The sequence below is a fragment of the Amia ocellicauda genome, chromosome 16, assembly GCF_036373705.1.
Source record: "Amia ocellicauda isolate fAmiCal2 chromosome 16, fAmiCal2.hap1, whole genome shotgun sequence".
In the NCBI taxonomy this organism is placed as follows: domain Eukaryota; kingdom Metazoa; phylum Chordata; class Actinopteri; order Amiiformes; family Amiidae; genus Amia; species Amia ocellicauda.
In genome coordinates this window covers 452,666-480,168 of record NC_089865.1, presented here as the reverse complement: position 1 = coordinate 480,168, position 27,503 = coordinate 452,666, and the positions used below count along the sequence as shown (strand labels likewise).

Here is a 27,503-nt window from a genome sequence, read left to right as displayed (position 1 = left end):
CTAAGTGATCAAAGATCCTATCCAGTCTGTTTTTGAATGTTCTCAAATTGTCTCTTCAGCCACATCGCTGGGGAGTTTGTTCAGATTGTGACGCCTCTCTGTGTGAAGAAGTGTCTCCTGTTTTCTGTCTTGAATGCCTTGAAGTTCAATTTCCATCTGTGTCCCCGGGTGCGAGTGTCCCTGCTGATCTGGAAAAGCTCCTCTGGTTTGATGTGGTCGATGCCCTTCATGATTTTGAAGACTTGAATCAGGTCCCCACTTTCATCTTTGTATTATTATTATTATTTATTTCTTAGCAGATGCCTTGTCCATTTCAAGGCATAATACATTTTACAAATTCCAATTCACACAAGTACGAGATATACAGTATCGAGGGGAAATCAAAATAAACAATATGAGTACTAGTAAAGCAAGGCAAGAGTATGACAAAACGTTGTATAAATCTATGACTAAATTACAAGTAGAGTCTGAAAAGATGTGTATTGAGTGAGCACCGGAAGGAGGTCAAGGACTTCAGTGGGAAGGTTGTTCCACCACTTAGGGGCCAGGGATGAGAAGGAGCGGCTCTGGAGGAAGGAGAGTGCAGAGGAGGCAGAGTTAGTCTTCTGGCACTGGAGGAGCGCAGTGGTCTGGAGGGATGTATGGAGAGACGAGTGACTGAAGGTAGCTTGGTGCAGTGTGGTCGAGACAGCGGTAGGTGAGGGTCAATGTCTTGAACTGAATGTGTGCCGCTATCGGAAGCCAGTAGAGGGAGCGGAGCAGTGGAGCAGCGTGTGTGAATCGCGGCAGAGAGAATACCAGACGAGCCGCAGAGTTCTGGATGAGCTGGAGCAGCGGGTAGTGGATGCAGGCAGGCCGGCCAGGAGGGAGTGGCAGTAGTCCAGGCAGGAGAGGACCAGTGACTGGACGAGCAGCTGAGTCGAGTAGTCGGTGAGGAAGGGACAGATCCGGCGTATGTTGCTCAGGAAGAATCTGCAGGTGCGTGTCAGCATGGTGATGTGCTGGGTGTAGGAGAGAGAATTTCCGAATTATGAAAAAGAGACGGGAGAGATCTTCTGCTAGAAGTCCGTTACGCCAGGTTACACAGCGCCGGCACTGAGGCACGTCTCCTATCCCCTAGGAGCGCCTCACTGTGGTGAAAGTGACGTGAGTCTGGAGATCTATAAGCTCTCTCTCACTGTGCGGTCAGCTGGTACGCAGTACCACACGCGATTTTTCATAATTCGGAAATTATTAAGTTGCCGAAATGTACGCATATGTGCACAGCTGATAAACACTGATTACTATCATAAAACCTGATTAATAGAAGTAATATCAGAAAGGCACAGATGCAACCAGCCCCTTCCCAAACCACGCGGCACCATCAACCCCACAACTCACACCCGTCTGATGAAATCAAGCGCGGATCAAATAATAGGCACTTAAATCTGCGGATTCGGTTTTAATTAAAAAACATTACAAAATGATTAACAAAATTAAATAATAACAGGCTTTCAATTACGCGCGACACTTGGATTCTGCATCTGCACCGAGGGATCCATCCACCGAAAAACAAAGCTGGGGGGAAAAAATAATAAAACGGTTTGAGTTTCAAAAGAGGAAGAAATGACTTTGCGTCAGTTTCATTACTGTTTGTGCGTTTCATTCTGGATAAAATCATATTAATTCCTCAGTGCGTTTCCCCTGCTCTGGCCCCGGTTGCTCATTAAGGTCCACATGGATGTGTAGAGTGAATTAGCGGTCTTTGAAACAGATTCAAATGGGACTAGAAATATTACCGCAAACTCCTCGTCTCTTCATTAAAGTTTGCCGGCCCAGGGAATTCAGCCCGACTTGGCAGCGTATCTGGTATAGACACCGGTTCCTCCGCGGCCTTGATGAGAGCGCCGGCCGCAGCACAACACCAGAGTATATGTATATATATATATATATATATATATGTATAGCGAGCGAGAGAGAGAGAGAGATATAATGCGTTGCTCCAGGCAAGGAAGGGATTGTTCTACCTGTCAGGAAACTCAAACAAAGCTTTTGCGAAATGCCATGAAATTCATGCGCTGTTTTTCGTAGGCGTAATTTCAATAAAACATTCACCATCTTCCTCTTCTCGCCTCGCCTGCCGTGCAGAGACACTTGGACAGATGTCGGCCTGTGCACCACTGATTGGGTGACACGGTGCCGTGACTTCGCTCCGGGTCCCTAATCTCCGCCAGGTCCTTCAGCCCACGCAGGAGCTCAGGAGTTGCCTAAACACGGCTCTGCCATCCTTCGCCACTTCCGGGACACGTGTGGGCTGTGAGAGAGCCTGCCTGACTCCACAGGTGCTCCTCTCCTCTCCGCCTGCGCACACCAGAGCCCCCCCCCGAACCCGTGTCCTTCCGGGAGTCGGCACAATCCGGCGCTCATTTCCAATGCCTCCTGGCCAAACTGACTCTCACTGAACAGTCAAGGTTGTGTTTCATTAAATTTTCAGTGCCGCTATTTAACATGCAGCACTTCAAAGGAAACATTAAAAACAATTAAAATCTCAACTATCGCTCTCTCTCTCCTCTCACACACAGAGACCTATACATCACACACACACACACACACTCTCCCTCCTCTCTTTCGATCTCACACACACAGAGAGAGACACACACACAGACACACACACAGGGACGTATACATCACACACACACAGACACACAAATACAAACATACTAATTCAATGGAAGTTAGTTCCCAAGTCAGCTCTTCTTGTCCTGTTGTAAACTGCACTGAAGGGTGAAAGAGGGAGAGAGGGGTAGTTACAGGGCGGGGGGGCACTCACAGGGGCAGCAGGTCCAGGAACTCGTAGAGCTGCAGTCGGCCCGGCTCGGTCAGGCCCCTCTGCAGGTGTTTAATTCGGTGCGCGAGCTTCAGAGGGGAAATGGCCCGTCTGCACATCTGAAACACACGGACAGACCAATTACTGCACCTGCGACAGGCGGAGCAAACCCCCCCGGGCTTAATAATGCTGTTTTCAGCCCGAAATAACGGCCAGGGTGTTGACTTCACAATTTCCGGCCACCTCGACGATTCCTCAACAAACCAGCGCACGACGCTCCCGTATCATCCTCAGAGCTCTGTGTTTGTTTGTTTGCAAATAATGTCAAGGCTAATATAGAAAATAAAAATAAACATTTCAGTATTTTAAAAAACATAACAGGCTTCAGCTGTTTTAGTGCAAGAAGATGGGAATCTTTTAATAATACCAAATAAAGAGGAGAAACGCTTCCAGTCTAGATCAAAAACTGAAATTTTTAACAATCAGATTAAGCAATGATGATATAATTATAAGACTGTTAAGTCTCAACACTCAAATGTTCTCAAATGTTTTACGATGTATTAATATGTGTAAAACGTTAATAAGCCTTCGATGTCGCCCGTCTTCAGATGTGAGTTAATAAGTTCCACGCAATCCAAACCTCTGAAACCACACTAGAGCTAAATTAAACTAAATTAAAATGTCTGTAATGAATACAAGGAGACGACACAGATCTCCACGAAGCTCCAAGCCTCTCCCAGCGCTTCTATCTCGGCCCACAGCGTCATTTCCATCTCATTTGTGTATTGATTTAAGAAAGACGATATGACAACAACGACAACAAGAAAACCGTCACAATTAAAAGCAGGATTTGTGTTCTCTATACACCAGGGCGATGAGGACACCTGGGCTGCCTATCGGTCAGAGCTGCGTACAGAGGAGCTTTTCCAGATCTGTTATTAATGGACACCAAAGGAGCACGATGGAGCGAATGGCCTCCTCTCGACTGGACACTGTCTTATGTTCTTATCTTAATGTCTGAGAGTTTAACCCCCTGACAATCCCACACAGGGGAGAGTCGGGATCGGACTCCATCCGTCACCTTCCTGCTCAGTGCAGTAAACATGGTAAATGCACTGCGAAGGGTAGGAAAACATTTCAATTAATGTAAAACATGATTGGTATTGCAAACCATGGAAAACTGTGGCAAAGAACAGTACACACACAATGAGAAAAGCCCTGGGAAACTGCCAAGTTCCCAAGCAAACGTACTGTGGCTTTCCTCAAGGCTGGCAATTCATAATAATCACTTAATGACCCTGCTGAGCAATTATCATTTTGATTGGGAACACAAAATCGTACTACAAGGTGCCAATTACACACGGGTACAAAATAACCAGGGAGTCCCCGGGGACGGCCGCACCGCAGACACGACACCGGAGTGACATCAAAGGAAGCGTGCGGTGAAACCCCGAGATCACAGCGCCTCACAGAACAGACAGGATCCGTTTACAGGAGCCCGATCGCAATCACGTATCCGACGCTCCAGTTTAAGCACAAAGGGTCTCGACTGTTTACCGGCGAGTTCAGACAAGGAAAGTAAATAAAACAATGTGATTCAGAGCTTACACATCATAAACACACAAACACACGCAGAGACAGGTTCCTGGGGCGGGGGGGGCTCTTAGACAGACAAAAAACCTTGTCTGCGCAGGTGAAACTCGGAGCAGGTTCACGCAGTTTCTCTAGCCAGTGGTTTTAATGCAGTCCTTGTTGAGCGGGCCGCTGCTGAGCCTGTTTAAAGCACATGAAGCTCATTGGCACCTGTTTAGCAACTCTCTACACTACAGATAATAAACACTCACTGCAAATCCACAACCTTCGTCCACAACTCTTACAGAATGCGTGGGTCATTACTGGAGCTGTGTTAATTAATTAAGCATTCAACTTTACCACCAAATTTAGAGTGGAGAATTTAAATACATTATATATATACACCGATCAGCCATAACATTATGACCACCTGCCTAATATTGTGTAGGTCCCCTTTTTGCCATCAAAACAGCCCTGACCCGTCGAGGCATGGACTCCACTAGAGCTCTGAAGGTGTGCTGTGGTATCTGGCACCAAGACTTTAGCAGCAGATCCTTTAAGTCCTGTAAGTTGCGAGGTGGGGCCTCCATGGATCGGACTTGTTTGAGCTACAGTAGCTCGTCTGTTGTATCGGACCACACGGGCCAGCCTTCGCTCCCCACGTGCATCGATGAGCCTTGGCCGCCCATGACCCTGTCGCCGGTTCACCGCTTTTCCTTCCTTGGACACTTTTGAAAGTTACTGGCCAATGCAGACCGGGAACACCCCACAAGAGCTGCAGTTTTGGAGATGCTGTGACCCAGTCGTCTAGCATCACAATTTGGCCCTTGTCAAAGTCGCTCAGATCCTTACGCTGCACATTTTTCCTGCTTCTAACACATCAACTTTGAGGACAAAATGTTGACTTGCTGCCTAATATATCCCACCCACTGACAGGTGCCATGATAACGAGATTATCAGTGTTATTCACTTCACCTGTCAGTGGTCATAATGTTATGGCTGATTGGTATATATATATATATATATATATAAACCTGGATGAAACCTCAGGAACACAACTGAGGACAGTGAAACGTCAGCAGAAAGAAGTGGGCCAGTTGACTTACTCCCAATACCTGCTAAACCCCATCCAGACAAGCGCTGGGATCCAGACTTACTCACAGACAGCCGCGCTAAAGAAATGGCCGATAGTGATTTAATTTTAATTCCTACTGCAGAGCCTCAGAACTCTGATTAGACGGTTAATTATTACTCAGAGATTATGACAGCACCGCGTGTTAACGAGACAAGGAGCTTACTGTGTATTGTAAAAAACAATTCAACGGACTTACCTGCTAAATCTCCAGGAGGACTTAACCTTTACAGAAACTGAGACGCGGGGGGGAGAAAGAGATGCTTTCCGCCCGTGTGTGTAAGGAGTGTATTAATAACTATTTATATCTTCACTGCCACGGTATTTCAGCAATGTGTGCGGCAGGCAACAAGTATAAAGAGGCTGAGATCCCAGAAGATGGGGAATTCTCTGGAGGAAGCCGTCACATCAACAACAATTTCTCACAGGTTGTGTGGGCAGGTGGGGAATATATTTATATCCTTCCCACCACTGTCTGGTGTGTGGATTTCTACTAACACAATCAGGCGTAGGGAGAGGAGAGGAGAGGAGAGGAGAGGAGCTCGTGGTGAGAAACGCAGGCTGAAGGTCTGTGTGTTGAAGACAGAGATTTCTCCCTCCGTCAGACACCGCAATGAGGCTCCTCCTGCGATTCACACACAACTTCATACACAACACAGTGTAGCGCTCTGTGAGAGTGTGTCGACTGTGTGCGTCCTGCTCTCTGCCCTCTCGCGGTCACCTGCCCTGACCTCAGGCCTCTGAGCAACACTTGCTATAGTGTCTGCATTAATAAAATGAGCGCATGGGAGCGGAGAGGGGGCTCCCACCGACCGAGGACACAATCTAGGAGCAAGAGCTCCCCCTGCTGTCTGCAGATGGGCCGGCAGGCAGGGCTTGAGCCCCGGGCTCTGCAGAACAGGGGCTGGAGGGACTGTGAGGACTGGTCACCTGACAGTGCAGGGACACAGCTCGTTAGGATCATTTTTGTTGCAGTTGGTTTCCTGTCAATATGACACTTTTTGGGGATCAGAATGTCTCTTTAATAAGTTCTAATGTTATTGTTATTAATAATAAAACCGCTACAGTAGGACAGCAGGACTGGGCTCACTCTGTCTTATCAGGGTCACACATTCTGGACCCGTATTTACTCTTGTGCCACGGTGCTTCAACCCAGCCCAGCCTGGTCCACTCGAGCCCGTAGCCCCAAACCCAAGCCCATGTGACGGCCACACGCACAGGGAGAGCACGGCGGTATGACCGGGGGTCCTCCAGGACCGGTTTGGGGACTCACCACAGATCCTCCGGCCATCGTCTTCCAGTCATCCAAACCAAGTAAGATGGGAGCACATTAGCTTTGATCGTTGATGAGCACAGAGTCCATCAGCAGGGCAGGGAGTTAGGCCCTTCAGCTCCTGAGATGGTCAAGACCTGCTTAATAATTATTTCATTACAACCCTATTTATTTTTTAAAGTGATTGACGAGCTTTGCAGCTGCAGTTAATGATTCATTTTATTTTAAAATTGTCTGGCAGCCGGGTTCCTGTCTCTGTGCCTCCCATTTACTCCGGCTAAGTGACACCATGAGGACTAGCCCAACACGGAGGCAGAACTGAAGACCCGAAACCCGATGCTGTGAAAGGGCGCTGTCTCGCGGAGCTCATCGTCTCAATCCCACTGACTTACTCATCAATGAATCGCTTAATTCATATCAATCCCTATAGACTTGAAAACCTCAGCCCTGCACTCACTGCTACGCTGTAGCGATGGGGATTGATTTCTCATTTACTTATTTCTATTTTGCAGTGGATTATCCAGACTGTTTTTACCACTTGTTTGTGTGCTGAGCGAGTATCAACACACCGTGTCCTTCAGTCAAAGTCCGTAAGTCCCCCCCCACCTTCCTGAAACATTTCCCCGTCCCGTACGCTCAATCAAAATGGATAAATGCAAAAAACAGAAATGTAATTTAAACAAAAACTAAATGTAACTCGCTGTGTGTGTGTAAATCGGAACATATTTTACACACACATATATATAGTTAATCTTTTTTGGGGGATTCTTACTATTCACCATGAAATAACATCAATGTCACAGTCTCAGTCGGGATGGTCTTCCCAACACCAGACTGTACTTCATGTCTTTATCAGCCTCACAGGCAGGGAATTATAATAAATTGTGTGATTTTCTCAACGTTTCTTCACTCAAAAGCATTTCTGACGGCCGCTGTTTTAAAGATCAGACCTTTATAAAGCGGAATTGCTATGGAAGGTGTCTTCATCACCGCTGGGGAAGCAATTCCCTCAGAAGACGTCTGCAGACACAGGAAACACACAGCAGACGGGCCGCGCGACAAAGCGACACAACCGCGGCGCTGGCTGCAGGGGACGGAAGCGGAGGACTGCCAACATACTTGTGACATGTGAAGACTGGGGGGTGGGGGGCCTGTGGCACAGAGAGGGCTGCCAAGACAAAGTGCACGGATATAAACAGGGGGCACACGCAGCCCCTGACAGCCTGCCACTCACACGACGAACGGACAGAAATAAATTAAAAAGAGGAAACTAATCTGACTGCGGACCGCATCCGAAAGCCAAAACACTGAGAGTAATCCTTCAGTGTGCAATACTGGCAGTAATTAAAAGACAGGAAAGGGCAGGCATCTCCGCGGAGGAGCGGAGCAGCAATTGGGTTTAAATGGTCTCAAGTGTGTCGGCACCACCATCGTGCCACTTCTGGTTCCATAGTCATGCCAGGAACGGGATACACACACGGCTTTGCTGAGCAACACAACGTACGTTAAAGAAACTGTTGCTCTACTGCATTTCTCCAGATCAGCAGCTAATTTATGCTTAAATAACCGTAAACACGCCATCTCAAACGGACAGGGCTTCTGCACGTTTTAAAATGTTAAACCCTAATACCCTCCCCACTGTGTTGCGCCAGGGATGAGTCGTACAGTCCAGGAGGCGTGGATGATATTGTCCAGCACTTTCTACGGGACCGGGCGCCGTAGCCCACAGAGATCAAGGACCGGAGGGCGAACAGGCTGCCGCATCCACCGAGAGGAGGACCCCGGGCCAGGCTGCAGGCACTACTGACCAGAAATAACACAGCGCGTCATGGAGGATAAGGGACAAGGGGTCAGGCTGTACACTAGCTTGCCGGATGTTTGCCATCGGGGGGACGCCAGCCCGAGCGCCCAGGGGCACCGAGCCAGACCAAGCAAGCATCACTGCACGAGACTCAGACAGCAGCCGCTTCTGTGAGTAGGAACGCCAAGCACAGGGGACCTCTGAGAAGCCCAAGAGCTCCTCTCTGCCAACATGACCAAGTGTTGACTATTTCTACGTATTTCTGTCTACGTGACAGAAGCAATAAAATGTGGGGAAGCAATAAAAAAGGAAAACACAATGCTGGGGTATATTGTCAAAAGTGTAGAATTGAGAACAAGGGCAGTGATGTTCAGACTGTACAATGCACTAGTTAGAGCTCATCTGGATACTGTGGACAGTTCTGGGCTCCACACTTCAAGAAAGATATCGCTGCTCTAGAGGCAGTTCAGAGGAGAGCAACCAGACTTATTCCAGGTCTGAAGGGAATGTCCTACTGAGAGACTGAGGACCTGAACCTTTTCACCCTGGAACAGAGGAGACTACGTGGGGACTTGATCCAAGTCTTCAAAATCATGAAAGGCATCGACCACATCAAACCAGAGGAGCTTTTCCAGATCAGCAGGGACACACGCACCCGGGGACACAAATGGAAATTGGGCTTCAAGGCATTCAAGACAGAAAACAGGAGACACTTCTTCACACAGAGAGGCGTCACAATCTGAACAAACTCCCCAGCGATGTGGCTGAAGAAACAATGTGGGAACATTCAAAAACAGACTGGATAGGATCCTTGATCACTTAGTTATTAATAGACACCAAACAAGCACAATGGGGCGAATGGCCTTCTCTTGATTGGACACATCGTGACCCCTCCCTGTCCAGGCCGTGTGAATGGTCAGAAAGCGTCTCTCTCTCCTGAAGACAACACCGAGATCCTCAGGTCACAGAAATGACCAACAGAAAAACATAGGAAGGGTTAAAAAAGCAAATGACAAGCCTCTTGGATCCTGGGGCGACTCCTTCATCAGAGTGACTGGTTCATCCCACACTCCTCTCCTCTGAGCTGTAGCCGTCCTCTGACTCGGGTAACTGGTCCGCGAAGGCGTTACGCTCTCGCCCGCCGCTCTGCATTTTTATGTTCCACACGCACACAGAATCCGGTTCATTAGCCGGTAGTTGGTTCTGTGCTCTCCACTGCGGCAAACAATTACCCGGCAGAACAGCCTTGCCCGCCTGGACGCCAACCGGCGATGGAAAACAGAATAAAGGCTCCTTCAGAAGCGCACACCGAGCTCATGACGAGATCAGACCGTGCTGGACTGCGCCTACTCAGGGTCTCTCAACTCCCTTCGCTGCCGGGCCGGGGAAGCCGCGCTCGGGGGAAGACTTTAAACCGTCTGATCTGACTCAGTGCTGTGAATCTACGGTGGTGTTTCGTTTTTTTTTTTCCTTCTTCTTCCTTAAAAGCTCGGTGCGAGTGATTCTGAGCTTCACTGAACAGAAGTAAGAAGGAAAAAAAGACACTGCCAGCAAATAAAAATCATTTCTATTAGAGGGGTGGGGGGAGCAGAAAGAGCCGAGACAAAAAGTAGCCTCGCCTTTCGTGCCAAGTGCAAACGAAAACAATTTGCTGTCATATAAATTAAAGTCAATCCATTTTTTTTCCCTTCTCTCCCCTCCATCGCCGGGCTCAGGTAGTGAATATCAATTACCTGGCTGCCAGGCAGCGTTCTGCTTGGCCAGCCCCTGTCAGGAGAGAGGCACGATGGATGGGGAGAGACAGAGAGCGAAGAGGCTGTCAGGCCGGGGCTGAGTGGCACGGCTCTCCCTCCTTCGTTTACATGTATAAGGAGTTGCTTTGCATTCGCGGGACCTCGGGGGGTTTATCGCTGATGAACAAAGCAGCTTCTCCTTGATTTAACACTCAGAGCCGAGCTGAGCTGGATGTCCTCAGTTTTGTCTGAACAAGCCGTTCCCATTTAATCCCCTGAATGATTAAGTGCAGGGAAAGTGTGTGCGCGAGTGTAATGCTCGGAGCGTGTTCGGTGCGTGCGTGTGCGAGTGTATGAGAGAGAGAGAGAGTTTACAGTAAGCATGTTGTAAAGCAGTTGATAGGGAAATTAAATCTGAACGCAGGGCTTCGGAGCACGGGTAAATTCCTCAGCCAAGGTTGGCTTAACAGACAGCAAAATGCTGCCCTCCTCAAAAACCCAACCGCACACGATCGGCTCATTTCTCACCGAGACCAACAGCGTCTCTGGGAGGACGGGCTGCACACTCACGGGGATGACACGGAGTCGGCGCCATCAGTCAGTTCTCACAGCCGTCAACGCAAGATACTCCGTCGCTCTTTGACAGAGTTTGCCGATGCTCGCTCTGTCACTGCCGGCGCCGTGGGGTGATAAGAGGACTCCAGATTTATGGTACAGCCCCAACAAGACGGATGTTTCTAAAGCCACAGGCAGGGGCGGAGTCTCCGCTGGCCATGGTTTACAGATTAACCCAACGTCTACAAGAACCTCACCATGTCCCAACGTCCTCTTGGTCCAGATGCTGTCTGGACTCACATCACTCGCCGGTGGACAGAGTTTGCCCTTGGCATCGGGAGAAACAGCCCAAACAAGCCCATGAAATACACAACTATGAATGTAAGAGGATGACCCAACTCTGACACACAGGCTGGCCTCTTGTTTCTTCGTTTGCTTGTTGACACACTGTGGCAGGATTCTGGGACGAAGCAAAGCCCCCGTATACTCACTATCAAACACAGACCCGATCGCCCAGACTCAGATGCACCGTCAGCCGACCACACCAGGCGGAGAGCGGGACAGAGAGAAAGCATCTGACGAGTGAGTGACGGGACCCAGCCGGGCGCTGCCACCTGCCACCACCGACGGGGACACCTCGGTGCGGTATCTCACAGGAGGAGCAGCGGGGGGAGGGGGTAGCTGACATGAAACCACTCAGACCCGAGTCACAAAATAGCCGCAGACAGCTTGACAAATTCCATCAGGGGAGCCGCGGTGATTTCCGAGGACCTGCATGGGGCTGTTTCTAATTGCTGTCAGGATGTGTCTTTAGATCTGATCTCGGCAGAGGAAAGAGCCTGTCACATCTCATCCCCAGCCGTCAGCTCCAATCAGTCAGGCTGGGAGCTTCTGAGAGGGATCTGAGATTTCCCCTGGACCAGACCGATTAATTACAGAATGGAGGCCAAGGGAGAGAGCGCGAGGAGGGGCGGGGGGGCGAGGCGTTTCTCTCCAGCTCACTCTAATTAAGATGAAGGTGAAAAACCCAGAACGACCGGTTTATATAGGCGGGTTCGGTTACATCTCGAGCATCTTTCTGTGGGCGCTGTTTCAACAGAGACGGGCAGAGATTGTCCTTTAAGAGGAGACACACAATCTCCCGGTGCTCCCCGACCATCCACGCACTCACATTCATACCCGTCAGATGTTTAATACGACCTTCCGTCACGGAAAATGCGCATTAACTTTTCTTAAAAATACATAAATAAAACATTTTCCTTTCTGCGTTTGCCACCCATCGCCTACACTCCCCGACATCCACTCCGTCGTGTTCCTCTGCATTACCACGCTTTCACTACCTTTTACCGTGTTTCCTGTGAGTTTATAAGATTGTGGAGTAACAGGAATTCATCCAGGCAAAAAAACATTAGGCCAAAACCAATTTCACACAGAAACAGTTCCATAAATATTCAGAGAGCACACCTTTTCTTTGCTCGGGATGCATTGGAGGAATACACAGAATCATAAATAACACGTGAAACTCCAGCATTTATCAGACGTATTTCATTAAGACCCGCTGGAAGAGCATCCCAAGACTCCAACATCACCATGCTCCTCTCTAAATAAAGTGTCAGCCCGCTAATGGGAGACTGCAGGAACGTTTCCATTTTATTTATTAGGGAACAAAATAATTACACAAATAAGAGATCAGGGCCTTTTCTCCTCATCGTTAGAAAATTTTACTTCCAGCTTCGAGGTTGGTAAACAGGACACGTCAAATCTCCACCTCTCTTTCATACACAGGTAAACGGACACCTTTTCACCCTGGAACAGAGGAGACTACGTGGGGACTTGATCCAAGTCTTCAACATCATGAAAGGCATCGACCACATCAAACCAGAGGAGCTTTTCCAGATCTGCAGGGACACACGCACCCGGGACACAAATGGAAATTGGGCTTCAAGGCATTCAAGACAGAAAACAGGAGACACTTCTTCACACAGAGAGGCGTCACAATCTGAACAAACTCCCCAGCGATGTGGCTGAAGAGGCAATTTGGGAACATTCAAAAACAGACTGGATAGGATCCTTGGATCACTTAGTTATTAATGGACACCAGACAAGCACGATGGGGCCAATGGGCCCCTCTATATTAACATAAGAAGAACATAAGAAATCCCTCCATTCCCTTCATGCAAAGCCAGTGAATTTTCCCTACACTTGTCATCTGCAGCGAGCCGAGCGGGACGTGGATCCGGCCACCTGTCGCTCCGTGCTTCACCTCTTCTGGCTAAATCCAGCGTCTGTGCAGCTGCCAGGACACAGTGGCTCCTCGGACCGAGTTTCCAGCCGGCACCCAGAAGGCCTGTTCATCTGCTCTGTACTTTATTAGTGATGCTGAACCAATATTTGTGTTGTCATCATTGGCCTGCGAGCATCGAAACGGTACCACAATCATATTATGTGCCTCTGCTGTGAGAGAGTCCTCTGGCTCACCCTGTGTGTTTGTGCACCCGTCCCTCTCTCCACCGCACAGCTGGGCACACCTGGAAGAGCCTCTCTGCAGCCCCACTAATACAGCAGATCCCAGTCTCTGAGGGTTGGTCGGCCCCTCTCATGTCCTCCATTAATAAATCCCTTTCATAAAGCCAGCTCCACTGAAACGCAGCTCCACGCCAGGAACCTAATTACTAAACAAATACAAGCTGCCTGTAAATAAGATGCTAATTTTCTACTTAGACAGAAAATCGGACACTTTTTGTCTGTGGGCGGGGGGGTTGAACTTCGGAGATGTCTGGTCTCGACTTGAATCACCGAGATTGATCTCCAAACTTAAAGGGGCAGCTCGGCGCAGGGGAACAGCATACATCTGCTGCAGTAAGACATGAGCGCTTCATCGAACTAGAGACTACAGCGGGAGACTGCCCACCCTGCAGTCTGACACGTTCACTCGCTGACACTTGCACCGGATATTTAAATCCGTACGGTTTTTGTTTTGTTTATTAAATAAAGTATATAAGATAGTGTCCAATCGAGAGGAGGCCATTCGCCCCATCGTGCTCGTTTGGTGACCATTAATAACTAAGTGATCAAGGATCACTTGGATGATCCCAAATTGTCTCTTCAGCCACATCGCTGGGGAGTTTGTTCAGATTGTGACGCCTCTCTGTGTGAAGAAGTGTCTCCTGTTTTCTGTCTTGAATGCCTTGAAGCCCAATTTCCATTTGTGTCCCCGGGTGCGTGTGTCCCTGCTGATCTGGAAAAGCTCCTCTGGTTTGATGTGGTCGATGCCTTTCATGATTTTGAAGACTTGGATCAAGTCCCCACGTAGTCTCCTCTGTTCCAGGGTGAAAAGGTTCAGGTCCTCAGTCTCTCAGTAGGACGTTTCCTTCAGACCTGGAATAAGTCTGGTTGCTCTCCTCTGAACTGCCTCTAGAGCAGCGATATCTTTCTTGAAGTGTGGAGCCCAGAACTGTCCACAGTATCCAGATGAGCAGATAGTGCATTGTACAGTCTGAACATCACTGCCCTTGTTCTCAATTCTACACTTTTGACAATATACCCTAGCATCGTGTTTGCCTTTTTTATTGCTTCCCGACATTGATTGGATGGAGAAAGTGAGGAGTCCACGTAGACTCCTAGGTCTTTCTCATGTGTTAGTTCCGATGATCACCCGCTCCCTGGATAGGGTCTGTATCAGCGCTGAATCTTAAATCGCAGGATTCAGAGATACAGAGAGGCTGTTTAAATGAAACTCTCCCACGCTGGGAGAACTCAAGGCACCTGACACCCTTCCAAGTCCGTTTCTTCCACCGCAGTGAAAAGCCTGTTTGTCTCTCTGAACCCGTCGATTAAGCGCTTATTGTGTCTGTTGGCGCTGTGCCGTACTGTAGTTAGTGCCATTGTGTGTGCGATTCAATAGCAGCACATTCACAACCTCAATAGAGCACAGAGTCTGGATAACAATATGGTAACATAACGCCAATTGCGGCGAATTCTACCATTTTTAAAACAAGAATAAAAAAACACACAAGAAAGGGTTTTGCTAGCCTGATGTTTTAATTTTACGACTGTATTAGCATCACAAAGGCACAGACCCCGTGACTGAATTTATGCACATGTTCCAAATTGTACCGGAATAATAATAATGTTCTCTCAGAAAGGTATCCGCAGCCTTCAGCGAGGAAATTACACGGCAAAAAAAAGTAATTAAAAGTCATGTCTAATTTAAATACATGCCTCAGTTCTCTAAAATATCTATAAAATCCTGAAAGCCTGAAAAGCGCTTCCACCAGTTCTGATCCGCCAGATCACCTGAGGGGAGTCGGATCTCACATAACAATTAGGCTCCAGTTTGACTTTTACAAAGCAAGGAGTGGAATAATGCAGCAGACAGGAGCTCCGCGTGATTTTTAAGATGTAATTATTTTATTTCCTTTCCTTTTCGATGGCGTAAGAAAGATGTGATGAGATGTGTTGTGCTGTGTGAGCGCCTGCCAGGAGCGGGCCATCCCTGCGGCATCCTGTACCCACACACAAACACCGCACACACAACTGACACAAACACCGCACACCACACACAAACACCACAGACCACCTCACACACAACCGTCACAAACACCACACACAAGCCGAAACCCCACACACCACAGACGCGCTGCATCGGCATATTCGGCGCTGCCAGTCTATCCTGGGACAGTAACCCATCTGTCGGAGAGCCGCCTATACAAACACAACGTGTCGGCTGGACTCCTGTCTTTGAGGGCAGGACAGAGATGGGATTTATGACCCAAACAACACCGCAAACAAAGCCCCCGGGGCAGAGAGATGATTGCCCCTCCAGCAGACTCACACCAGCACTCGGACCAGTCCTCTACACTGACTTGACAGCGGATATTAGCATCTGGCCAGAAAGACAGTAAATGCAAATAACTAAATATATTTCTTCTCCTCACCTGAATTAACAGATATTGTGCTTCCAAAGGCAACACAAAGAGATAAGACTCAATAAGACTACTCTATTTCTCTTTATGCAACCCACAAAAAACTATAAATACACACATATATGAGAGAGAGAGAAACAGAATACACCTAGAAAGACATGTAAGAAAAGTACGACTACTGACAAGAAATAGATTTGCAGAGGAAGAGTAAGCGATGTGTAAATAAACACTACAACAGCCATTATTTCAGCGAACCGGAGAAACATCAGTTTGGAAGTTAAGGAGGCGAGCGGAGGGGTTTAAATGGGAGGGATGGGCAACCATGGAGAGAGGGAGAAAGTGAGGATTAAGGCTAGGGGTAGGAGAGAGGGGTCAAGGGCCAGGAGAGAGACGGAGAGTAAGAGTGAGAGAGGAAGAGGAGGAGGAATAGAGACGAGAGAGGAAGAGAGAGAGAGAGAGAGAGAGAGAAAGTGGGGTAAGAGAGAGGGATGAGCAGAGAGGGAGAAGGGCAAGAGCGAGGGATGAAGAGTGAGAAAAGTAACAAGTTGCGCAGACAGATGAAACATCGGAGCACAACCAGGCACTGATAATGTTGTTGCTAAACTATTGATTATTCACTCAGGGTTCAATTAACTGCCACAATTAATCAGAGAAATCAGCAGCTAATCCACTCCCGGAGCAAGACGTTACGGAGGAGTGAAGAAAAGCCTTTCTCTGGGTTTCCATAACGACTGTGTGACCGGCAGCGCTGCCGACCGGGGGGGGGGGGGGGTGGGGGGGCGGTGCTGTCTCGTGACAGGGCTGCACAGGGGATACATGAACAGTTTGTCAGGACAGGATGAGGTTCTTGGTTCAGGAAGGCACTGACGAGGGCCAATGATGAGCTCAAACATGGAGCTTTTACGGTCTGTGTTTAATTACCCGAGAGGTGCTTGTGTGAGGAAGTGGACATGGATGGTAGGAGGCACAGAGTTTGAGGAGCACAGGAATAGACGGGTATGGAGAGACACGTCGGCCCCACAATCTCCTTCAGCCAGGACTGCAGGGACATCACAGAGATGGCTTCCTGAAGAGTTCCTGCCCCCAGTAGGGTGGAGGTCGGGGTACCAAGCCCAGCCCAGCATCACACAACCTGTGGATGGCCATTATGGTCTTTATGTGCAATTGGTGCTTCATTCAGATAAAACTGAATGCACAGTAGGGTCATATGGCCCGTGGTTTGGTGAAAGATCTGGAATACTGCGTTCAGTTCTGGGCTCCACACTTCAAGAAAGATATCGCTGCTCTAGAGGCAGTTCAGAGGAGAGCAACCAGACTTATTCCAGGTCTGAAGGGATTAAGCAGGAGCGAGTTTGAGACAGCACCGGTCCCAGAGAACACTTCAGACTCGGTCTGGTAGCAGGAGCCCAGAGACACATCCAATCGGAGACCTGCCCGGCTCCAGTAACGGAGAGACTTCTTTGTTCTAATTCCCATTGCAACTGCTGCCATTCATCTAAATGAGCCCATTTGTGTTCGCCCCATGAGGAATCCCCCAACCGCCATGCGACAGAGCTCTGGGAAGAGACTGGCACAAGCAGGGGACTCCACACCGAAATCAAGGAAGGCACAGCTGATCAATATAGCGCAGCTGCTTCAGACGATGATGAGAGGTTCACGCCTCACACTCTGGCACAGCCCAGCCTTTCCAGACGTCAGGAGCACCGGGAAGGGCTGAGAAATAAAAGTTATAAGATAAATACCCGTTTATTTGACACATACACATGTACACGCTATGTTTCAGAAGCCAGAAATGGCTGACTCATTGTGTTTCCACTTCCAGCCACTATAAACAGAAAGAGTCGTAACTGCCCTTGTGAGAGTTACATAATGAGTTATTGTATCGCAGGGGACAAGCAACACAATACAATAGAGCCATTTACTGTGGAAAGACTGAATCAGGATAATAAATGGCTCTAATATTGGCCTTCAGAGGGCATTTCGACCAGCAGTGTGTACTTTAGTTTTGCTTTAAAATTATAATTAAAACTTGATGAAATGACACAAATGGAATCCCTCTATACAAGATCTAGAATCTAAATAAACACAGATAAGCCGGAGAGCTCAGACTTGGAAAACAAATAAATAAATAAATAAACAGAGAGAAAAGAGAAAAACGACCCATAAAGACGACGAAGTCAATAAAGCAGGTGCACAAAATAATGACTCCCGCCCGAGACCCGGCACAGCGAGACGGATAAACACCCGAGCGCCGCTATTAAGAGGGTTCATTTGTATCAGAGGTGACTGAGGAGCTGGTGATAATCAATCGCCGGGCTGCTGATCACCGGTTACTCACGGTGCCGCGGCGAGGCGGAACAAGGCCGATTAATGAGGTGCCAATCCCCCCAGAGCTGCCGCGGCTTCCATTACCGCGCTTCTCTCCCCATCCTCCGCAGACACGCGGGAGAGGATGAGAGGGGGGGAAAGGGAGAAGAGCAGAGGCCGGGCGAGGCTCATCCATATTGTCTCGTTGTATAATCAATGGCAGCTCCCAGACCATTATTAAAGGAGGCCGCTGCACCCCCGGCACAGAGATCATCGCTCTTCGGCTGAATTAGCTCCCGCGGACGGCGCTGTCAGGAAGGCGAGACTTCATGCTCCTCCGCCGCAGTGTTATAAATGTTAATGTTCTTTATAGCTACACTGTGTAAAATTAAAAGTAAAATTACTGTCGAGAGCGATCTGCGGAAGTATACCTCAGCAGTCCCAGGGCCGGCGGGCTGGCAGCCGCACCTGCGTGCACATTAACCCCCTACCTGCCCTGACACTGCTGGGAAGAGAAGGGTGTTAACCGCGGCAGTGCAGCTCCACAGAGTCGAACCCTCTCCTTTAGACACGCTGGCTTCAGGTCGTCGCTCAATCTGCTCTGGCAGTTCATCTTCAGCTCGTAGGAAGGAGACGAGTCTGTCTCCCGAGTTTCTGATGTAATCCTCCAGACGAGTATGTGAGGTAAAACTGCAACAGCAAAGCTTGGTGTGGCTGAGGTCTCGCTCCAACCCAGCGACAGTGACCTGTGACTGTGAAACCATACAGCACTGGCTTCTACGAAGCATAGAGAAGACAAAACAGGGACAGAGCTCACTGGCATTCGAGAAACACAGATTAAAGGATTTAGCAGCAGTGTATCCGACTACATGGCAGTGTCTCTGCTCGGTTTGAGTCCCCCGGAGTCAGGGCTGTCTTGGACTGTCTGCAGCTCACAGCATCGTAGTCCTCCTCAAACTGATCTAGAGATCTTGTTCGCTGCTCTAGTGGCAGGTCAGAGGAGAGCAACCAGACTTATTCCAGGTCTGAAGGGAATGTCCTACTGAGAGACTGAGGACCTGAACCTTTTCACCCTGGAACAGAGGAGACTACGTGGGGACTTGATCCAAGTCTTCAAAATCATGAAAGGCATCGACCACATCAAACCAGAGGAGCTTTTCCAGATCAGCAGGGACACACGCACCCGGGGACACAAATGGAAATTGGGCTTCAAGGCATTCAAGACAGAAAACAGGAGACACTTCTTCACACAGAGAGGCGTCACAATCTGAACAAACTCCCCAGCGATGTGGCTGAAGAGACAATGTGGGAACATTCAGAAACAGACTGGATAGGATCCTTGATCACTTAGTTATTAATGGACACCAAACGAGCACGATGGGGCCAATGGCCTCCTCTCGATTGGACACTGTCACATTCTTATGCTACTGACCCCACAACCCAACACAACACTGTGATACAGACTGTGGTCGAGGCTGACCAGCGCCTGCCTTCAGGTGAGGGGACACTAGCCCGACCAGCTCCAGACCAGCTATAACGGCCTACAGGGATGCTCTGTATTGAGCCAAGAGCACAAGGGCATCTCTATACCCTGCCAAATCAGACCGGGAGAGCTGGGGCCCCTGCACTATCAGCCATCTTTAAAGGCCCTTTAAAACGCAGGCGCGTGGTATACACATGAACATATATGGTAGCGATGGTCTGAAGGACTGACACCCACTACCACAAAACAGAAAGCTGTGCATTTTAAATACGTATTTAATTCCCTATTTTACCTGCTGGCTGTGGCAAAATAAACAGGCAGTAATTACCAGGTGCCAGAGGTTAACTATGTGCTTTATTTAATTCTCTCCATTCTGAATTAGCATTCAACAGATCTTAGCAGTGTTAAATAAGTTTCTCTCTCTCTCTCTCTCCTCTTTTGTCTCCTTCATTTCCCTCCCTTTCTCCCACCCACTAAAAGACTTCTAAATTTAAAAATAAAAGACTCTTCTGATTGGATACACATTGGTTGCTAGGGACCCTGCATCACATGCCTGTCCCAGGATGAGCCTCTGCAGGAAGATCTCCTCTAACGAAGGCAACTGCTGGCTTCAACCAGGGCTGCCGGTCCCGGTTCTGGTTCTGGAGGTCGGCCGGGTCTCCAGGTTTCCTCGGCACCCTGAACAATTTATAGACCGAATTCAGCACCTCATGGTGCGGACAAACCAGTGTAAGTGTCCTTAAATCATCACACATACAAGTAAACACACACACAATCACATACACACACAGCATCACCAACACACACACACACACTGCATCACACATTGGTTCTCAATAACAGCCCCTCTTTGCTCTGTGTGAAGCGCTGGATGAGAACGGGTTGTGCAGACGTGGCCTGTATGCGTCGGGCCCAGTTGGGCTTCAATATGGTGGCACCTGTGTTATAGAGATCGATGGCGGGACTGAGAGGCAGAGGAGAGAACAGCAGCCTCACACAGCCTTAACGCACACAACACACAGCCAGCTCCAGAAAGCTGACGGAACATCAGCCTGGATACTTTTTTTAATGTTTCTTATAAGCGAAAAACAAATAACGCGGCAGATTAAAAGCACTACATCAAGAAGGGTTGATTAATAAGCCAATATGAGCCAGGAGCATCGCAATATGGTGGAGCCCAGTTAATGCGAAACAAGGAGAGCTTATCTGAGAAACTATCCCGTCGTAGATCAGGCTTTCAAGGACGGCGCGCAATTAATTCAACACATCCAGAGAAATCAGCACAAAGTGCCACACAGAGCCACAAAAGATGGGACGAGAGGAATACTTTTTTGTGAATACATTATGTTTTTCATGCATCGCTGTGTGCGAGTGTTTGAGTTGGTGTGTTTGTGGTGCGGGGGTGGGGAATCACAATCCCGCAGAGGAACGAGAACCGGGCCGGGGGGGTTGCCTTTTCGGCGCGACCTCTCGGCACCGCAGAACAGCTGTAAACAGCCCCAGACCACGAGCGCTCATAACTCAGACAGAGTATTACGGCCTCTCTCCGTTTCCGCCTGGCTGAGCACCGCAATCGAAGTCATATATTTCTCCAGGATCTCTTTCTTTGCCGCTCGCTGCTTGTGCTAAAAACAAATTATATCGCCATAAATATTAATACGTCAACTCCCGGGGTCCTGGTCAGCGTTTTCTCCCGCCGTACCACCCGCGGTGAAGCCGCACGAACCGGAGCGACCCGAGACGGTGCCTGAGGCCAGCCGGTGTGTCGGGGACAGGGGGCAGATTCTGATTCGGGGGCAGCTGAGGACACAACAATACCCCAGGTGGGGAGACTAGCCGGTGCAGTTTGTGAGGGACTCCGGTGCAGTGTGGTGTTGCGGTGATGTGACCTCTGTTCAAGGGTAACCCGCGGCACACTCAGGATGCCGAACAAATCCAGAGGTTGACGTGAAGGAAAGGACAGCCTTTCCTGCAGACAGCGTCCTCTCAGGTGAGGGTGCTGCAGGGACACGGGGTCACCTTCCGTGACCCGAGGACAACCCTGGCTCCGGTTTAACGCACTTTGACTGGCGTGGGAGAGAGCCACGCGGTCAGAGGCCGGGTTTACCACGTCACGGAGTATAACGGGACGCAAGCGAGCTCACGCTCCGATACAATGACTCTAATTGACTCGTGGTGTCTCCGAATTACCAGGCGCTTCGCACAACACGGAGGGGATTCTGAACTCTTAATGTAATTACGGCTGAATCACAGTATTTTCGGTCGATTCGGTTTGCTTTCTAAGAGCTGTAATTAAATGTTGACAGTGCTGAACCACAGGTGACGAAACAGAGCAGCGGGGCCTCTCCGCACATCTCTCCCAGGCTCACTTCCACTACAGTATATTAGGAACCGCGTCGCACAATTCATGAATCAGCCCGAGAAAGAAATCTAAAATTAAATCCATTTTTTTTTTTATTAATCTAGAAATAGTAACTGATGGCCGAGAAAGTCAAACGAGCCGAGTAATTGATGATGTGCCATTAATAAGCCTGTCGGAGTGTTTGCTTCACTGCGTCTCACACCCATCGGGATGCGAGGGGCCGGCGCGCGCTGGTTGTGGAGACAATCGGGGTGCAGGAGGAGGAGACCGTGTCACTTTAGAGCAGGTGTGTCATTCCTGGGGGTGTTTCCAATCTCAGTAATTACCCATTTCATCCATCAGACACATAAGGCATTGTTTAAAAGTTGCTGGCAGTTTGAAGGCTTCAGATATCCTTTTGCTTCAAGGTGCAGTGGTTCGAATATCATTTTCAGCCCAGAGTGAAGTGTTTAATTCCCCCAGTTAATTAGTTAATCATAAGAACATCAGAAAGTTTCCAATGGAGAGGAGGCCATTTGCCCCATCGTGCTCGTTTGGTGTCCATTAATAACTAAGTGATCAAGGATCCTATCCAGTCTGTTTTTGAATGTTCCCAAATTGTCTCTTCAGACACATCGCTGGGGAGTTTGTTCAGGTTGTGACGCCTCTCTGTGTGAAGAAGTGTCTCCTGTTTTCTGTCTTGAATGCCTTGAAGCCCAATTTCCATTTGTGTCCCCGGGTGCGTGTGTCCCTGCTGATCTGGAAAAGCTCCTCTGGTTTGATGTGGTCGATGCCTTTCATGATTTTGAAGACTTGGATCAAGTCCCCACGCAGTCTCCTCTGTTCCAGGGTGAAAAGGTTCAGGTCCTCAGTCTCTCAGTAGGACATTCCCTTCAGACCTGGAATAAGTCTGGTTGCTCTCCTCTGAACTGCCTCTAGAGCAGTGATATCTTAGCAGATGGCCGAAGTGGCGACACTCAGTCACCTCTCCTATTAACCACAGAAACCCTGATAGAAAGACTATTTCACCGAAGGCCAACAATGGGATTTACAGACCCCTGTGCCACATTGAGTCGCAAGGGAATCTGCGTTTCGGAGCAGCCTGTGAGGAAACAGATCATTTGCGATTCTGTCAGTGTCCGCCATCACGCCGAGAGGATGTGACAGCACGCAACACACAGTTTCACTTTTTCTAATTACACTTCCTAATTCAGCTGATTGCCCCTCTCACACCCATAATGGGACGCCATATGCCACGAGGAAATAAAGCGTCTGGTGTGAGTGCGGAGAGGCCGACCTTGGGAGCGACTCGCGGAGACGACAACCGGGGAGAACTGCGGGGGCCGGACTGCAGCGAGCTTCTCCATCCCAGGACCCCCGAGGGCCCCCTGACCTCAGAGCCGGGCTGCACGACTGCGTCACTTTTATTTCTAAAATTATTACTAAGAAAACATTGTTTTTGTGATGTATTTAAAGAACAAATATGTAAGACCCCCAGCCTTAAAAACTGAGAAAGTGCCGTCTCTCGGCCTGCAAACACTGAATCACTGACCAGATAGAGCCGCCTGCCCGCAGCACAGACAACAAACCCAGGAAACACGGGGATATGAAACGGGGCGGACAGACGGGCAGGAGAGTGACCTCAGAGCGCCCCCAATGGGAAGCTTAGCCACGCAACATGAAATAAAAATGTATTTGTAAGGCAGGTAGAAAATATATTCCCCTCTTCTCTGTCGGCCCTGACCCGGGTTAATCCGAGTCCCGATCATATTTGCGAACCTTATTTCTCTCTCCTTTGGCAATGGCAACTAAAAATTTATTGATTCTTTCTCCCTCCTTCTCGCTCATGGTAATAAACATCTTTCCTTTTCCTTTTTTGTTTTTTACGGAGGGTACATATCAAGCAGGCGCTGGTATTCTGTGCAGACAGCAGAAAACAGCCTGTTTTCATCCATCACCTTAAATTTAGTGTCACGTCTCAGCCTGTCTCCCGATGCGCGGCGGGTGACCGTATTAGTGACCTTTATTTAAGCCGCGGCTCTGACATGCTCTGTGCAGACGCCCGCCCTGATTGGCTCCTGTCACTCAGTCGGACAGGAAGTAATCTCAGCCGCTCTGGTGGAAACCGTCAATCAACGGCCTTTCCAGTAAGGATGCATTTCGCTGCAATTGTGGACTTAATGTAGAAAGCAAAAGCGTATATAGAGTATAGAACCAGATCATCAATAAACAAACAAACACAAACAACTTTAAAAACGAATGCAGTCACATGAGAGCAGGGGGCAGTTTCACACAAGGGAGGGAGTCGACTGTCTCACTATTTATATATTATTGGTAGTAGTAATATTAGTATTGTTATTAGCAGTGCCAGTATTGTTAATATTCCCAGCGGTGTTTGACAAGTCTGTAGAGTTGTGGTGTCACTATCGCCGGTGGAGATCTGGCGGCAGTCAGAGCGGTACTGTACCTTCAACGCTCGCAGGAGGGTGCGGAGGTCCAGTCTCATGCCCCTCTGGTCCAGCGCCTCGTAGGCCGAGAACGCCAGCCTGGCCTCCTTCAGCTCGGCGAAACTGAGGAAACACCAGAGAGAAGGTCAGACTACACTCTTCACAGGAATGGGTTCAAACGCTGCACCACAAAAACAGTGTTACTGACAACCGATTTAAAATCTCAACGTAGAAAAAAAAACTTTGACTTCGGTCCTCTCTGACGTCTCTCACGGGACAGTGAAAACAGGAGACACTTCTTCACACAGAGAGGCGTCACAATCTGAACAAACTCCCCAGCGATGTGGCTGAAGAGACAATTTGGGAACATTCAAAAACAGACTGGATAGGATCCCATATCACTTAGTTATTAATGGACACCAAACGAACACGATGGGGCGAATGGGCCCCTCTCGACTGGACACTTGCTCATGTTCTTATGATCTAGTGTCCATTTCCCAGGGAATGAGTCTCACCTGAAGAAGCTGCAGTCCAGCAGGTCCAGGCACTTTCTGAGGGTCTTCACATTGTAGATCCCACTTTTTCCATTGTGGGAGGAATCCAGCGCAACCACGAAACAGTCCAGATCCAGGCGGCGCCGCAGTCCCTACACACAAACAGCAGAGTCAGGCACAGCAGAGTCAGGCACAGCTGAGCGCTCGGGGAGGGAAATCGGACTCCCGGGCATAGAGGTAAGATCTGTGCCAGGGTTTGAGCTGCCTGCACTCCTCTCAAAACAGGAGAGTCGTGTCCAATCATACTGCCCTACCTGAGCACACGCACCTGCGCAATGACTCTCAAAACAGGGAAACGAGCCCAGCGGCTGCCGGCAGTAGAGTGTGGCTCAAACTGCGGAGCAACACGTCTCACTTCAATCCCCGCAAACCACATCGTGCTTTAGATTGGGTTTTATTACTATAATACTGCTAAAATAACCATACCTGCCAACAGTACATCTGCAATTGAAGAGCTTTATAGACGACAGGGCAAATGTTACAAAAAAGAAAGCTGCACAACACCAGAGCAACGATTCTCTTTAATGAGCTCATACACCATGCCGCCTCTCTACACATACATGAAGACTTTTATGAGGGGAAAGGTGACTAAATACAGGCATGAAGCTCCAGGAGAGCAACCTGGTCAAGACATTGATCCATTGACACTGACATTGACTATATATATATAATGAGAGAGAGACACAGAGAGAGAGAGAGAGAGAGAGAGAGAGAGACACACACAGAGAGAGAGGGAATAATACATATGATGCCCTTTTCAAATTACAAGAAAATCATGCATTTGTGCAAAAATAATCCCCCCGCCCTGCAGATTTTTGTTCCAGCTGAGGTCTCAATTAGTTGAGTACTAGTAGGATACTTAATTGAACCCTAATTAAACTACTAATTAGACGAATCTGAGATCATTACATTATTTTAAACAGTTGTAGAGTTCCTGTTAAGGGTAGATGGAACTTGAAATCTCCAACTTCTTATAAGCTACACAATTTACACAAGTCACATGAAGTAAATTAGTTCAATTAAGCGTCCAACTAAGTAATTGAGAGGTCACCTGGAACAAAAGCCACCAGGGCAGGGGGTCCCAGGTGCCCTAGGTAGCAGTGAGAGGAGGACAGAGGACAGTGCAGACAGGGGGCACCCTAGTGCAGCACCCCACAATACCCCACACGACATCAGCTCATCAGAAAACACACACTAACGACCCGACTCCACATTGAATCACTACACTGAGCTAAAGGTCATCGTTACAGGAGGGACAGGAGGGACAGGACGGACAGGAGGGCACAGACCGAGGCGTCCGGCACTCAGACCTGAAACATGGCTACGAGACACAAGAGCGCAGAACAGAAGGAATTCCTCTCACGGCCGCCTGTTCCCAAGTCTCAGTATCCGTCTCTCTCTCTCTCTCTCACCCGGTGAACAACAATATCCACTCGGTGTCATTCTACACCCCCCCTCCCCCCCAAGAGCAACACCATCCGAATCACAGTTCTGTGCCGGACTAGAGCAACCGGCCACCGTGCAGATGCGTTAACACTCTGTGATCGACGAGGGTGAGTGGGGGACACAAACACACAACACGAGCATTGTTACGTTCTGCAGTTTGTCGCTGTAAATAGCCTGAACAAAAACACACAAAAGAGTCAGAAACCCGAGTCTCTGGTGTGTGTGTGTGTGTGTGAGTGTGGGGTGTTTGTGCGAGTGTCTCTGTGTGCGTCTGTGTGAGAGTGCTGCCTCACTGATAACCATCCCTGCAGCAGGACTCTCACACACCGGGCCCTGTTCCAGCATAATTAACATTGCTTTTCCATCTTGCAACACGTTTAAGCTGGAAAAGAAGCCACAGGGGTTTAAAAGTGAATGCAATCTAGCCCTTAATAATTTCCCTGCTACCTGACAGCCAGAGGCATAGACCTCTCCCTGCGCCGAATCACATCCTCCCTGATTGAATACGTGGACAATGGGGCTGCAGTTTAGTGTGAGGCGACCACGGGGCGCGTCCAGATCTCCAAACAGTCCCGGACCTGCTGTGCCCAGCAGCCGACACCCAGCCAGGAAAGCAATCACTCCCAAATTACCTGCGACCGCACGCCCGGCTCTTCCTTAACCAGCTCTGATGGCAGACGCCGAAGGAGGAGATTGCTGGGGAACTGGGCAGGGGGAACAAAAACAAACACAGAAGGGAGAGGAGAGAGAAAGAGAAAGAGAAACGGGATTCAAACAGCAGCGTTAAGGCAAAGACGCACATTCACCGATACAGTTTCAGAACATCTCGGCACCGGGCTCACGCACCACCGTCGTTAAAAGGGATTAGTTGGGATAACAGCTGTTCAGATCCAAACTCAGAGCCCGTGGAACAACAGAGCTGCGTTCACGTCAGCCTCATCAAGATGCTTTAATCGTGCCCAGGCGCTTGCTTTCTATAAAACCGGTCCCACACGGGCGGTATATTAAATGCAACTTCATTTATATCATTTTTTTCCCCCTTTTATTTCGAAATGAACATCATAAAGATTCAGAGCTGACATGTAATTGAACTCAAGCGCTGCACTTAAACGGATGTGCCATATATTC

General features: G+C 48.9%; 1 protein-coding gene across 1 annotated transcript in view; it reads right to left on the bottom strand.

The window, feature by feature from the left end:
- The window catches only part of LOC136711908 (uncharacterized), a 43,867-nt gene that overhangs the window by 13,930 nt on the left and 2,434 nt on the right, over positions 1-27,503 (bottom strand). The window contains exons 3-6 of the mRNA XM_066688496.1: positions 27,008-27,079; positions 24,891-25,021; positions 24,396-24,498; positions 2,810-2,925 (exon numbers count right to left, since the gene is read on the bottom strand). Of these exons, the coding sequence (XP_066544593.1) occupies positions 2,810-2,925; positions 24,396-24,498; positions 24,891-25,021; positions 27,008-27,079 (422 nt within the window). The remainder of the gene's footprint in view (positions 1-2,809; positions 2,926-24,395; positions 24,499-24,890; positions 25,022-27,007; positions 27,080-27,503) is intronic.